General features: G+C 35.3%; 1 protein-coding gene across 1 annotated transcript in view; it reads right to left on the bottom strand.

Moving 5' to 3' along the window:
* SCFD1 (sec1 family domain containing 1) overlaps positions 1-13,728 on the bottom strand; it is a 52,675-nt gene that overhangs the window by 17,531 nt on the left and 21,416 nt on the right. Inside the window, exons 13-16 of the mRNA XM_042047315.1 lie at positions 13,356-13,429; positions 11,184-11,265; positions 4,212-4,308; positions 768-838 (exon numbers count right to left, since the gene is read on the bottom strand). Coding sequence (XP_041903249.1) covers positions 768-838; positions 4,212-4,308; positions 11,184-11,265; positions 13,356-13,429 — 324 coding nt within the window. The remainder of the gene's footprint in view (positions 1-767; positions 839-4,211; positions 4,309-11,183; positions 11,266-13,355; positions 13,430-13,728) is intronic.

The following is a 13,728-nucleotide window of genomic DNA, read 5'->3' as shown; positions in this document are numbered from 1 at the left end:
ATGAGTCTTAATCTCATTGCCTACCAAGTATGGAAATATAACTTGAAATAAAATTTGCCATGAGTAGATCTCATTAAACTGAACAGTGTGTGTGGAATTAAATCCTGGGGACTTTCAGATACGGGAACAGTCTTTTATACTAGCACCAACAGAATGCTGGTTTCTGTACAATGTCAAAACAGTAAACAATAAACAAACGAGTTAGTATACATTTATACAGATAATTTCTATTCATCTAATCAAACATTTTTTCCATCAGATAATGTTTCTACAATGTAAGAATTTTCCTTGAAATTAATCATCCTAAGTTCAAAAGAAATACGAAGAAATTGTTTCCTGAATTATTCAGATATTGGGAGATGCACTTCTCCTTTGTTCACCTGCTAGTCAACCGACTCAATCATTCTTGAATATATGAAGATAGAGTGAAATGAGTCGTATTTTCATTCTGCTTTATCTACTTCTATTGAGCAGTGGAGCAGAATAATAGAAAGCATGCTAAGATGTGTCTTGCAGTAACTCTGATCTAAATATGTCACAATATAATATTCCTTCTTATTAGTCAATCGTATCCTTTGAAATGGTGGCTAAAGCTTTGTGAGCAGATTTCCGGGCGATACTACAAAATTTATTTAAAGTTTTAGTATTTCCTGGCATTTCGTACTTCCTTTTGCAAAGAAACAGAAGTATCTACTTAGTGCTGAAATGCCACAGAAAAATCCCTCGTGGTACATTCTGGTGTTGGAAGCTGTAAAGAACATAGGTACCTCTGAAGGTGCCTGAGCTGAGCTTATGTAATAGATGAGAAATAATCGCATTTTATCTTCTGGAGTTCCCGCTGCAATAAAAAAAAAGAAAAATTAAAAACTACAATTGTAACTATGCTGCCACATTAATTGCCCTTCAGCAGCCACATATATGTACATGCAGACCTTTAGTTATGACAATAAATGTTACCTATAACCATGGCCTTCTTCAATATAAAAAAGAAAGACATACAGCAATTTTATGAAGAGTTGGGTTAGATGTGTCATTCTTTCTGAAAGTTTTACACTTTCTCCTTTTGTTTGTAGTAAATATTATTATTGATATAACATCCTCAATAAGTTATGTAGAGAAATTATGACTTATTTTATGTGGAGATTGCAAGCATTATCTGGGAGTGGGTCCATGAAAAAGCAGACTAAAGAAAAATCATAGAAGTAAAAGCCATAGCACATTATTTTTTAGCTCTACAACTTGCTTACACAGTTCTATGGTTCACTGTACTGAAACACTTGAGGACTGCAAAAGCACTTATATGAACTGCTGGTCAGGGAAAAAGCCCCGAACTTCCAACTTGCCTTCAAAAAGGATTTTACTTCCTAAATCCTCTTTTGTTGAAGAAAAACACTTCCCGTTCTTGGGAAGCACTATTGATATGCAATCAAAATTCATCTCTCCAGATCAAAAGGTTGATGTAGCCATTACTTAGACTATAAACTACTACACCAGATTTTGAACACCATCTTTTTTTTCTAGAAGAGAATCACTGTTAGTAAAGACAATAGTTTCAAATGAAGTTTTCAGAAGTACAACATCTCAAAACAAACACTTAAAATTAATTACAAAAGTCTGATAATTTTAGTGCAATGTCGTACAAGAATGAACTTTCTTGCACTTGGGGGCAAGAAAACGACTTTTTTCCCTGTTTTTCTTTTTCTGTTTAGTTTGTTTTGGGTTTTTTTCCTCTACTATGGAATGTGGATCATGTCAGCAGGAGACCATCTGATCTAATCTTCAACTGTTATTTAAAAGTCAGCATATATTTAGTCTGGCAGAAGTTAAGAGTAAGCGCTGTCATAACGAACATTTATGACTTGATACAATCTTCTCTGGAAAGTAGGTTTTACTAACCCTTACCAAATACCAGTAAATCAGAAGATCAAGAACTGAAGACACTTTGTATTATCTAAACCAAAAGCCAGCTTTCAAGGTAGAGATCCACCTGGAATTCACTTAGGCAAAAAAAGCTGTGATAAACAGCTGCAAAACTCAGGCCAAGTGCCTGTCAAATATTCACTACTTTTTTCTAGACTACAGTCTGAAGCAAACTGCTAAACATTCTGAAGAAGAAAACTTGGCAAACCTAGAACATACCTATTTTATTTTCAATTGAAAAACCAGCAGGCAGCCTTTAGTTCCCATTTTATCACCACTCCAGGATACAATAATATCCACGAAACTGGGAGGCAGCTAATAGTCCTGAGTGGTAGATTAGTGCAATACGGTAACAAATGGGAGGTTGAATCCTGAAGCTGTTAAGTGGACACATCTAAGTGCTTTCATGAAGAGCTCTGCAGATCTCATCGTCCACATGACAAATATCCCCACACATAATGCCAATAAATAGTTCACCGGTGGAAGCGCTGGAAGACTTGATGTATTATTATTCCTTCAAATTGTTTTCTGCTGGTGCTTCTCAGTGAATCACACAGTATGAGGCTGGACAGTTTTACAAGACAGCATGCCTGGAAATAATCATTCTGATTTAACTTAAATCTTTTTCTTATATAAACTTAAACCTAGGCAATGCATATAAAATGCTAACATACTAGTGTGAAAACCTGAATACTTGGCTTATGAAGAAAAACTCTAGCTTGTAAATCTAATCTTGTGTAAAAACCAGGAACCTTGCTAATAGGAATGTTGATATGATACATCAGGCTTGGAAAACAATTTGCTTTACACTGCAATCTAAAAAGGCATAGAAAATGTGGATTCAGGTAAAAAGTAATTGATCCAGTAGGATATACAAGCAAGCATAAAATTTGTTTTCATATCTAATTTTATGCAAACATAAAAGCTGAAATCAAAATAGTACATGAAACATTAATTCTGAACATGGAAAAGGACTAGTTTGTATTGATGCTTAAAGAAAGTACAGATTATACATATTCTTATTAGCTTCATATAAAAAAATGAATGTATGTACTGATATACAGATTGACGCCTAACATTAGATTTTCTGAAAGTTTATTAATTTCTAGACATGACCCATTATGAGATGTTTAAAATTTTAGCTCAAATTTCTACCAACTGTGCACTATTTCTTCTATTGCCTTTTGATTATATAGCATGGACACTATTAAAAGATTTTTGTAGAAAGTCAGCAGGACGTATAGATACTCTTTCTATAAATATGAATCATTATACAAACTCCAAGCAGGCATTAAACCCAGTATGTAGCTGTAAGACTACACACATAATCATGCAGTAACAAAACTAAAGAGCACACTGGAAAAAGAGCAGGAACCCTGGGTCTCTAAATGTTTGAGGTTTGCCAATATAATTGCCAGTATGCTGACAAGTCAGAGATAATTTAAGTTTTACACTTTTGCTCTGCACATTATTTTGCTCCAGCCAACTGGTATCAGATCATACTGAAATCTGTCAGAGGGTTATGACATGTCAGGCTGTGACAGAGTGAAAGGAGAGCTGATGTTACAATACTACAAAAAGCTGGGAAGTCATTTGGGTCTTAGCCTTTCACAGAAAGACCCTCAGTGACTCCTGCTAATAGAGAACCTGAGTACTCCTGCTGTGCAATGCTCTGATATGCATGACCCCTATGTGACACAGAAGCTGGGATGCATTGCTCGTGCCCTTAGATGATGAAAACAGACATGCCACAGCTGAATCAACACATGCAAAGCTTGAGGTGAGTCCCAGTGAATTGGCCAATTTACATCTTGCGTCCCTTCTCTCCACTTTGTCCCATTCATTTTTTTCCTCGCACAAGCAGGAGCTCCCTACATTACAGCCCTTTGATCTCATCAAACTCTATGAAATTTTCATCGTGTTCGTGAGGTATGTATATGTTACAAAACGTGCAGTAGGATTTAAAATTAGTATTGTTCAGACCACAGAATGCCATGCTATACTCCTAAATCCTGGAAAAGCACAAAAAATATTTTGACCCTAAAAAATAAGGAGTTAGGAAAGGATTTTAGTGGAGCAGCAGAAGTTGCTAATATTTTGGATATTACTCAACTGAAGTACTAAACTCTCTAGAGTTTAGTACTTCAGTTGATTGCTGAAGATCAATCAAAAACTGTTTTCTTTACAAGTCTTGCACAGGTTGCTCTTTACCAACCCTGAAATCTAAGCAGGCGTAGATTTATTGTGTATCTTAATAAATTTTACACCAAGTTCAAATTTAAAGTACTCACCATCTGGGTCAGAAATCATGTCCAGAAGAGATTTATCCAGAGTGGATTTGCTCATTATTTTTTCCTCATATTCAAAATACACATCCAGCTTTCGACTCTGTTTAAGAGTAAGTGTTAGGGTTAACATCTTAAAACTGTGAAAGAATATTTATTTCCTCTTTTAAAAGGTATGAAGTTTTAGTTACAAAGACCGTTTTAAAAACTTTATTTTAAAATAAATTATCAGTAAAAGTAACTAATGCTTGCATTATAATCAGCTCTCAAAAAGTTGATGGTTATTTAATTATCATACTAAAAATGAAAATGCAAGTTAAGCAAGGGGTGTCTGATGTGAATATTGAACTGGAAGAGAAGCTTTGTTTTCAACTATGGCTTTGACACAGCTGAAAACTACATGCCATCATATACATTGCTATGCTGTAAAAGGAAAAAGTAATGGTCAAGTGAATATTATGTCAAATTTATTCTGAACCTCCAGGCTCTCAGACCACAAGACAATTATTCAATGCAGATAAATGTGGGAAATTCCTTTATACGTTAAGGCATCATCCCAAGGAAATGTTGGCAACTGCCAACTTGGGTTGGTACTGAAATACTACCTCAGATCAAAGGCTTGCAGTAGTTCACTCACACCAAAGATGGAGAAGTTTATAATTAGATTATCTTGTTAACACTGGAAAAGAAGTCTCTCATTATACAATGACACATCTAGATGTTGTGAAAATCCTTTTTATGGAGGATGGCACAGAGACTATAGAAAATTGTTGAGGCAAAAGCTTTATGGAAGACATAACATGGCCATGCAAGTAATGACTGCATTGCAGCACATCTGCACAAACAGACAAGTTTTACACTTATTGATCAAGATCTTACAAGCTAAAAACAGAAAAATGCAGTCCAGAACTTATTTTAAAATGTTCCATTACAATGCAGATCATTATGCGTGTTTGAACATTAAAATGCAGCATCAGAACAAATGTTACAGCTACTCAGCTTACAAAACCTGTAAGTTTTAGTATTTGGTAACTAATTAAATCCTTATGTTTGAACACATTCAGCTATGTATTGGCTCAAAAAGGAGACGGGCAGAGTGGACCTCCATCTTGCTTCTTTGGAAGTGTGTCAGCTCCACATCGTACCCCCTGTGAGACTGAAATGATATTGCCAGAGTGAGGCAAGAGTCACCTTGCTTTTCTTGGGTTAAACAATTTGAGAAATTTTGCCTGATAATGCCAAAGCATTTAAAACTGCAATGGCACCTTTTATCCAGTGAAGTAGTTCTTGCAATGACAGACCGTAAAAACTTACAAAGTCTGGTTTTCACATATTTCTGAATTCTACTAAAATTATTCTTGAGATCACAAATAAGAAAATTAATTTTATAAAAGTTAGTTTACCTGCCCCTCACCCCCCCACAAAGTACTTCTCTAGCCTAGGGATATTAGGATATTTCACCTTCTGAGTACTGTGAGTTCCTCAAAAAAAGAGCTAGAGAGGAGAAAACAAAGTAAAATGGTATGAATTACAAGGATATTTTTGTATTGAAAGCATTTGGTGATCAGCTTATGATGCAGGCAGCTATACAATGCTTCCATTTCTCAGTCACCACTTACAGAACTCCTCGAGAAGATCAGTTACTTGCAGAGTAACAACTTAATTTAAAGCTTTTGCGGATGCTTGTAATTACAGCTTATAAAGTAAATTACCATCGAGAGTGCTCAAAAATGACCCCCTGCTACTTTTAGGGGCAGAAGAATGTCTTCTGTTGATTGTCATAGTGACTATGACTACATAGAAAGTGCATGAATGAAAAAAAAAAGCTAGAGCTTCTTTCAAGCTGTATTTACCTTGAGCTTATGTTAGAAGAATAGTTTAAAGTCTGAATAGAACTGAACTACCAGCCTTTTTCCAAGTCCTTACTTCAGATGCAATTTGGTATCTGGTAAACCATCTGAGACCTCAATTCTACAGCATCTTGGAGATCTTCTGTGTTATAGTTTCCTTAGATCTCTCTAGAGACATAAAGCAACTGCAAAGAAATGACTACAATTTTTTTAGTCTTTCCATTACATACACTTGCTTTTTCTGTTTTAAGTACATTTGTATCTTGTTATGTGAAACTAAATTCAATGTTTTTGAGTTTAAAATATTTTTCCCAGACAACAGGCATCCAGGAAAAAAGGGATTGTCTTGAAATGTGGACACTTGATCTTATAAAGTCAAATACAATACTGTTGAATTTGGCAAAGCCAGTATTATCTTAGCTGGTGATCTGTTTACAAGAAATTTATTCAGATGGCATGTAAAAATGTACAATATAAAAAGATTCCCTAATTCCTTGTATTTGTTTACAGATCAACTGCTAAATAAAATTATGTAATTCAAACATCAATTACTTTCAATTTTAAGAACAGATTCACAATTGTTGACTTACTTGGAGCACAGGCTAGGTAAAATTCTTCTCAGCCATGTGCAACTTTATGACTGTTTGACTGTGACTGCTGAACAAAACAGATCAACAGCAGCAAAGAAAATTCACTGGTTACATGTATGTGCTATACTTTGAGCCTAAACTGAAACATTAATGATACAAGTACGCTCACTCTCTTCAAAAACTTTGCACAATTAATTCTGAAGTGTGAACTTAGCATTCTTTGGGGAAAAAACCCCAAACCGAAAATCCTGAAACTTCAGGTCCACATTTTTTTTCTATCCACTTTGTCTGTTTTTTTCCTATCCACAATAGGGACATCAGAGGTAAGCAGCAATATAAAACTTTTGAGACTGTTTCTGATGCAACAAACCAAAGAGATGGATCAATATAGTAAGTCTATTCAGTGGCTTCTTCACTAGATAACTAATGAAAGTTACTAGCAAAGATGCTAATTAGGGCAATATTTTTCTTACACTGGTTTGCTTGGAATTAGGTGGACACCTAATCAAATTTCATATGGGTTACTGAATAGCCTTAAACACTACTAGTTACCTTTTGATAGATATCCCAGATATGCCACATCAATGAGACAGTTACTTCTTGAAGAGCCAACTTGTCTAAGAGGTGCTGATAAGAAGCAGATGTCCCATTTAATTTAAGTAAGTGCAATTTTGTTCACTCAATGGCAAACTCACAGACATGCCAAGAGGAAAAGCTGGGGAATAGGAGCTAAACAGTCCTGTAGATTCAATAAAAAACACAGCAAAGAAGAGGTTCTTATGGGTGCCAAACTGGCAAGCAATGTGAAGAAAATCAATAATAATAAAAAATAATACAATAAAGATGCATTTACATTTACAGTTTTTCCTTTTCTGCCTCCTGCTCTTGCTATTCTACTATGACATCTTGTTCCACACCAATCTCATTCAAGAGACCTTTCTGGCTGCCACTTCAGGGACAGGATTCTGTAATGCAGTTAAAGTGCCACACTTCAGCTTGCTTTTTAAAAAAAATGTATTTGTGAAAGCTTTCAACTTATCATCTTTAGAAACAGGCTGTTTGTAAGCCAAAACTTATTTTAGGGAAAATTACTGAAGTGCATGGGAAAGTCTATTGAGCACTGTACTCCAAAATGAACACAAAGTTCCTTCTTCTTAAAGCAAGTAAGTGGAAGCAGGACCCATTAAAATCTCTTAGAGGGTTATTTTTGTAAAGACTTGCTGGAAGCTCTTCTATCCTCTTTACACTACAAAAGTTCTTAATTTTAGAGAGAGAGAATTTACGCAGATGACATGTTTTCTAAGAAACTATTTGAGGTCTTTCTCAAAGATGCTGACAGAAAACAAGCAGAAATAACTGCCTCCAGAACAAGGGAGGTTGGTCAGGTAATTATAGTGTGCTCCAATCAAGAGGAAGAGAAACTCTGGAAGAAGGCTGGAAGTGGCAGCCATAGCCAATTCCCTTTCACTGAACTGTACAGAATGATGATAGCAAGGTCACTGTAACTGAACTCAGAAAAAGCTGTTTTTACTAGAAGGTTACTGAATTATCAGTTCTGGGCTACAGAAAACCAGCCTGGCCCACTGTGACATATATACTTCACAAACACATACCATTTCTCTTCACACAGTGTAAGACAAAAATGTAACCTTATTTAAAACAGAGTAGTTAAAATAGCAGAATTCCTTTACAAAATATGAATTTGAAAATTTGAAAGGCTATTGTCAATCCCAATTAAGGGATCATTCAAAGTATTAGACCTTGAGATCAAGCAAAAGTAGAGATACATAATAAAATTATGTAGGAATTAAACAAAACCCTAAAGTAAACAAATATAAGTAATTTAAGACAGAAAACAATTCACATAAAAATCTGCCACTTAAATTCATATGTGTAGAATTCTAGCAAGAGGTTATGTAATCTACCCCCCCCAACTGTCATTTTAGAAAAGTATATGTGCACATCTTTTTATATTCCTGATTCAACATACGTCAGTAATCCTATTCATATTACAATCACATGCAAAGATAAGCATTACTTGAAACTCTAAAGCAGCTAGATAGGTAATTCTAGCTCTATATCTGTTATCTGTTGGGTCCAGACCTTCAATCACCAGCTTCAGCAGAAGAAAAACCAATAAATGCAAAACAAGGATGCATTTGTTCTAAGCACTGACAATAAATACTTGATGGTTTGCTTCATGAAAAAGTGATGCATACTTTCCATTATTTAACTAAACACTTAAGCCAAAAAACTGCCAGGACCCCTAAGTATGTGATTAATTTCTGGTTTCCTCTTGCTGTGTCTTAGAAAACGATCCAAGAGAATGTGGAAAGCAGCTGTAATCTGAACATTAAAATATGACTGCAAGAAAAATTAAATTCACTTAGTATATCTAAAGCAGGTCTCATTGCATTCTTTGCATAGATGCTTATATATGTAGTGAAGAAAAACGCTCAAATAATTAATATAGTAAAAAAACCATAATGGATCATGCAAATAGTCTATTTTAAAGTATGAATGCACTTCCTGATTATTTTAGAAGGGAAAATATAGTAACCTGAAGAAGAGCATGGTGCCTCACTAGCTCCTCATCATCTCAGCACTTGCAAAAAAAATTCTGTCTTATCCTAATCTGGTTTCATTATTTACTGTATATAAAACCTATTAACCACAGAGTCAAGGTGTCATCAGAATTTCTTTTAAAAGTACTGGCTGAGACATGGCTCTTTTTGAGAGTATTTTTGAGGAATCCATTAGGTAGCATAACGTCCTGCATACTAGAATTCCACAGCTCAAGATAGAAAGATACTTTTTCTAACACTGGAGGGTGGAAAGAGAGGAGAAAATGGTCAAGAGAAAGCAGTTGGAATAAACTTTACATTCATTCAGTTAAAAGGCTTTACCATAGGCAAATTTCAACAGAAAAAACCACATGCATCTGCATTAGTTTAAGACAGTTTTCTAAATATCTGGAGATGAAGTGATGCTTTCTATATCAAAAGAAAAGATGATAGAGATGCACATACCAATATATTGAAGAAACTGCATGGCCATTTGTCTCAGCTATACAATAAGAAGGTAAAGAGCCTGAGCACTCTGCAGTACCAGAATTACGAATCATGGAGGAATGGATCACCATGCCTAGGGAACTCCCTAATAGCAGGCTCCCTGTCAGAGCAGCAAGGCAAGGGCTGGTTGAGTGCCTATATAAGGCAATTCCTTCCACCTCTAGGTAACTAAGTGTGTTGCTATCATCTGATGAATCTGACTCCAGCCCAGTGCCAACAAGACACTGGAAAGCAAAACTGATGTTACTGCCATTCTACATCTTACTCTGAAACTTGTTTTCCAACCAATAAATCATATACAGAATACTACTGGTCTAGGCCTGCCATTATCAAGCCAGTATCTTTCTTAGAAAAGTGAATTTGCAGACAAGGCATCAAAATATCAATATTGTTGAGTTAAATTTTTTTCAGTGGTATTAATGTACTGCTTTTAAATTGTCAGATATGAAAACTGATGTACCTAATAGTGCAAAAGCCCATAAACTAGCCCCTACACTAATGAGCTAAGCACAGAGAGACACTTACTATCTCTTCTCCAACTTAAATATGTAAATTTAATTTATCCATTAAATTGCAGAACTAATCCTTTGTACATATATAGTACTTTAAAAAATTCAGTAGCAATAATAACTGAAGACAGATCTTACATGCCTTACAAATGTTAAAGCTAGCTTCAAAATACATTGCCTTCCATGAATTATAAGTAGCTTGGCGTAAAACTTTCTAATTATTGATTTTCAGTGAGATGTGGTGCTTGAACCACTTTCCAAAACTTAAAAGAATTTCAGTGTTTCTGAAAGCCTCATCTACAATTTCTGTTTTCATACTGTGAAAACAAATCCATTTTCCAAGTTATCCTAGCAGTAACCATGGCCTTCACTTGACACTAAACCCTCTGCAAGGTCTCTGACACAAGAGCAGGAGATGTAAAACAGAAAAGGGGACGAACACCCTTCTGAAGTGCTCAAATTATGCACAAGACATCTAACACAGACCCTGCTGGAAACACCACTTCAGTAACTTGCATCATTATTACGACATCTCTGGGTATCACTTTCATTGGTGAGCAGTCAACAGTGCCCTTCTGATAAACGCATATGAACAGAAGATTGCTTAGACTGAAGTCATGAATTGCCATGACACATCTCTAAAAGAAACAAAACACTTCCATCATAAACTTATTTTTAGAAAGACTTCAACCCACAATAACATTTGTGGCCACCATTAAAAAAATGAGAGTATACTAGTAAATTCCGATAAGAAAAAACCTGGTCTTCCTTGTTTTCCATGCAGAGGCATTCAAAATTCATTCTCTCTCACCCTTCAACACTAAGTAATGCTACAGAGTGAATTCTGAAAAGGTAGCACCATTGAGAAGGCTCACTTTCTTATCTTCACAGCCTCAAATATATTCCTTCAGTTAAAGAGTACTACTGACACAAAACTCAAATTAGAGAGCAATTGTACCTTTATGTGCTCCAAAACGGCTGTTGCAACATTGGTATGAAGATCAATGAGTCTCTTCTTTTCCAGAAGTTCTGGAAGAGAGCTGAAGAGATTAAATACAAACTAACCTGCTGATTTGCACTGTTAGTTGAATTGTGAACTGCATATAGTAGATACTAAAACATTTATAGAATTATAGAACAGTCTGGGCTGGAAAAGACCTTTAAAGGCTATTAAAATCTAAAATTACAGAATAGGATTGGAACTAAAAAATGACAAGTATAGATGTAATGATTCTCATAACTGAAACAGAATACATAAGAGAAGAACATTAGTCACATGTAATGTAGTAAACCAGGTTTCTACCTTGACTAGCAAAAAACGTACATTATGTGGGTAATTCAATATTCCCACTGAAAGCTTGTGATCAACAACAGATATGTGCCCTGCTAACCTGAACAAATGATCTACTACATTTAGTCTATTCTGATATATACAGAAGTGTCAATATCTGCCAAATAATAATACCTGTCAAAGAATATCAAACAATTACAAAATTATAGTAAATAACAGTATCTGTCAAATAAATACAGAACTTCTGGATGTCCTGGAATTTGTCAGGTGCTTCTGCATAGAACACAATTCTCTATTCAGGATTCACAATTGAAAAATTTTCTTTTGTGAAATGGGAAACTGAATGGTTAAGTTTACTTTATGGAAAAATTGTTACTTAAGGTGTTAGGATCTACATGATTTTCACTGCTGGCATGTGAAAATCACATTTACAAAAGACTTCTCAGCATCTATATACATTCAGAACCAAAAGCACCCTGGACAACCAGTGTCTTACTCAGTTTTACAGTAGGCAGATGATCAGGCATTTAATGACAACTGACTGCATGTCCTGAAGAACCAGGAAGTTAAGTAGCCATACTTTATTTCCTCCTTTAAGCAACTATAAAATCAATGTTACCTATGATGATTGACCATTAATGACAGCTGGAATGTGAGAAGGTGACTAGAACTGCCTTTGTAAAGGACTGTGTTTTTGAAAAAAAAAAAAAGCAAACCAAAAAAAACCAGAAAAAGCAAACAACAGGAGATCCTCAATGTTAGAACCTCTGATTTCTAATTTCTAAGATATTCCAAAGTTTTCTAGCAGCTGTAAAGCCAGGAAAAAGATAACCTTCAGAAAATGGGCAACAGAACAGCAAGTGAACCTATTTCAATTCTTACAGCAGAAACCTGCCTAAATGGATGATCTTAATGGTATCAGGACTTCTCAGCAAAATTCTACAGATTAGAGCCAAAAACCAATGCCTTGACCTGAAAACCAGCATCTTGAGAAGTACAAAACTTGAAAACTTTATAGGGCGAGCTTGAAAATACCTGCTTGCTTTTTGGAAACTGTCTGATCACACATCCTTTGTAATTCCAATGAAATTCTAACCAGGGCATAGCATACAAAGCAACTTTTCAAACTCACTAAGAGATAACTAACTAATACAGGCATGCTGGATTTCACAGGATACTGGGCATATCACCCCATTTATCCTCTGGATAATGAATGTTTCTTCTTCCTTCTGATTGGGTCTTAGTGATTAAGGCAGCAAACTATGTATCTCCCTTCTTGAAGGCATCAGTGGAATGAAAAACAAATTTACAATGAGAAAGAAGCCTAAATCTAAGACTTTCACTGTCATGAAACCACTGTCACTGGTGGTTTGGTCTTCAAAAGTGGGGGGGTAAATTTCTCAGAGTTCTGAATGACTATAATCTCGCAAACAGATGTTACAGAAAATACATGAATCAAAATGTAATTGATTACACACTGTGCAAAGCAAGCAAAGACATGAAGAAGGGGGATTTCAGTTATTTTTTTTTACGAAAGAATGCAGAGTTTGGGGGTTTTGGTGGAAGAGTGCAAGCAAATCTATGATGCACTTAGATTACTCTTGTCTTTGCTGAGGAAACACTCCAAAGTCACACACATTGTGGAAGTCACATATGCAAGCACTGGCTTAGGACATCACATAAAACTTTACCAGAATTATAAAGCATTTAAACTATATTATAAAGCTGAATAGCCTACATTTAAAGATGTTGATTTCAAAGAATACAGAAAGTACAATGACAGAAAAAACTAGAAATGGTTCACAGGTAATAAACAATAATGCATTACTGACTACTTACCTGACAGCTGAAGTTAGCTTAGCTGTATTATCTGAAAGCATACTTATTGCTCTTTCATCCTCCCCTTCTATACCCTGGGTTTTGAGGAAGGGTTTGAAAAGAGGAATAAAAATAGTCATAATAAATACAAATACCACACATGCAGATAGTCAATACATTTAGAAACTACTTTCTCATAGTGGTGTTAACGTCTGTATTTCATTTTTCAGTTAGTATGGAAGCTATATAACTGCAACACCAATGAAGAAGAAATTCAAACTTCTCATGAAATATGGTGTTTCTAGTCCTACTTTTAAGATCGTATTATGCCTAAAATTCAGCATGCACTGAAAATTTTTGTCCGTGGGATGACAGGGTGGGCTGAGCATCTCTA

This window comes from Corvus kubaryi, unplaced genomic scaffold, assembly GCF_017639235.1.
Source record: "Corvus kubaryi isolate FWS band 111438036 unplaced genomic scaffold, C.kubaryi_AGA036_p1.0 66, whole genome shotgun sequence".
In the NCBI taxonomy this organism is placed as follows: Eukaryota; Metazoa; Chordata; class Aves; order Passeriformes; family Corvidae; genus Corvus; species Corvus kubaryi.
Note: the sequence above shows the minus strand (reverse complement) of the source record. Positions and strands in the feature narration are given on the sequence as shown.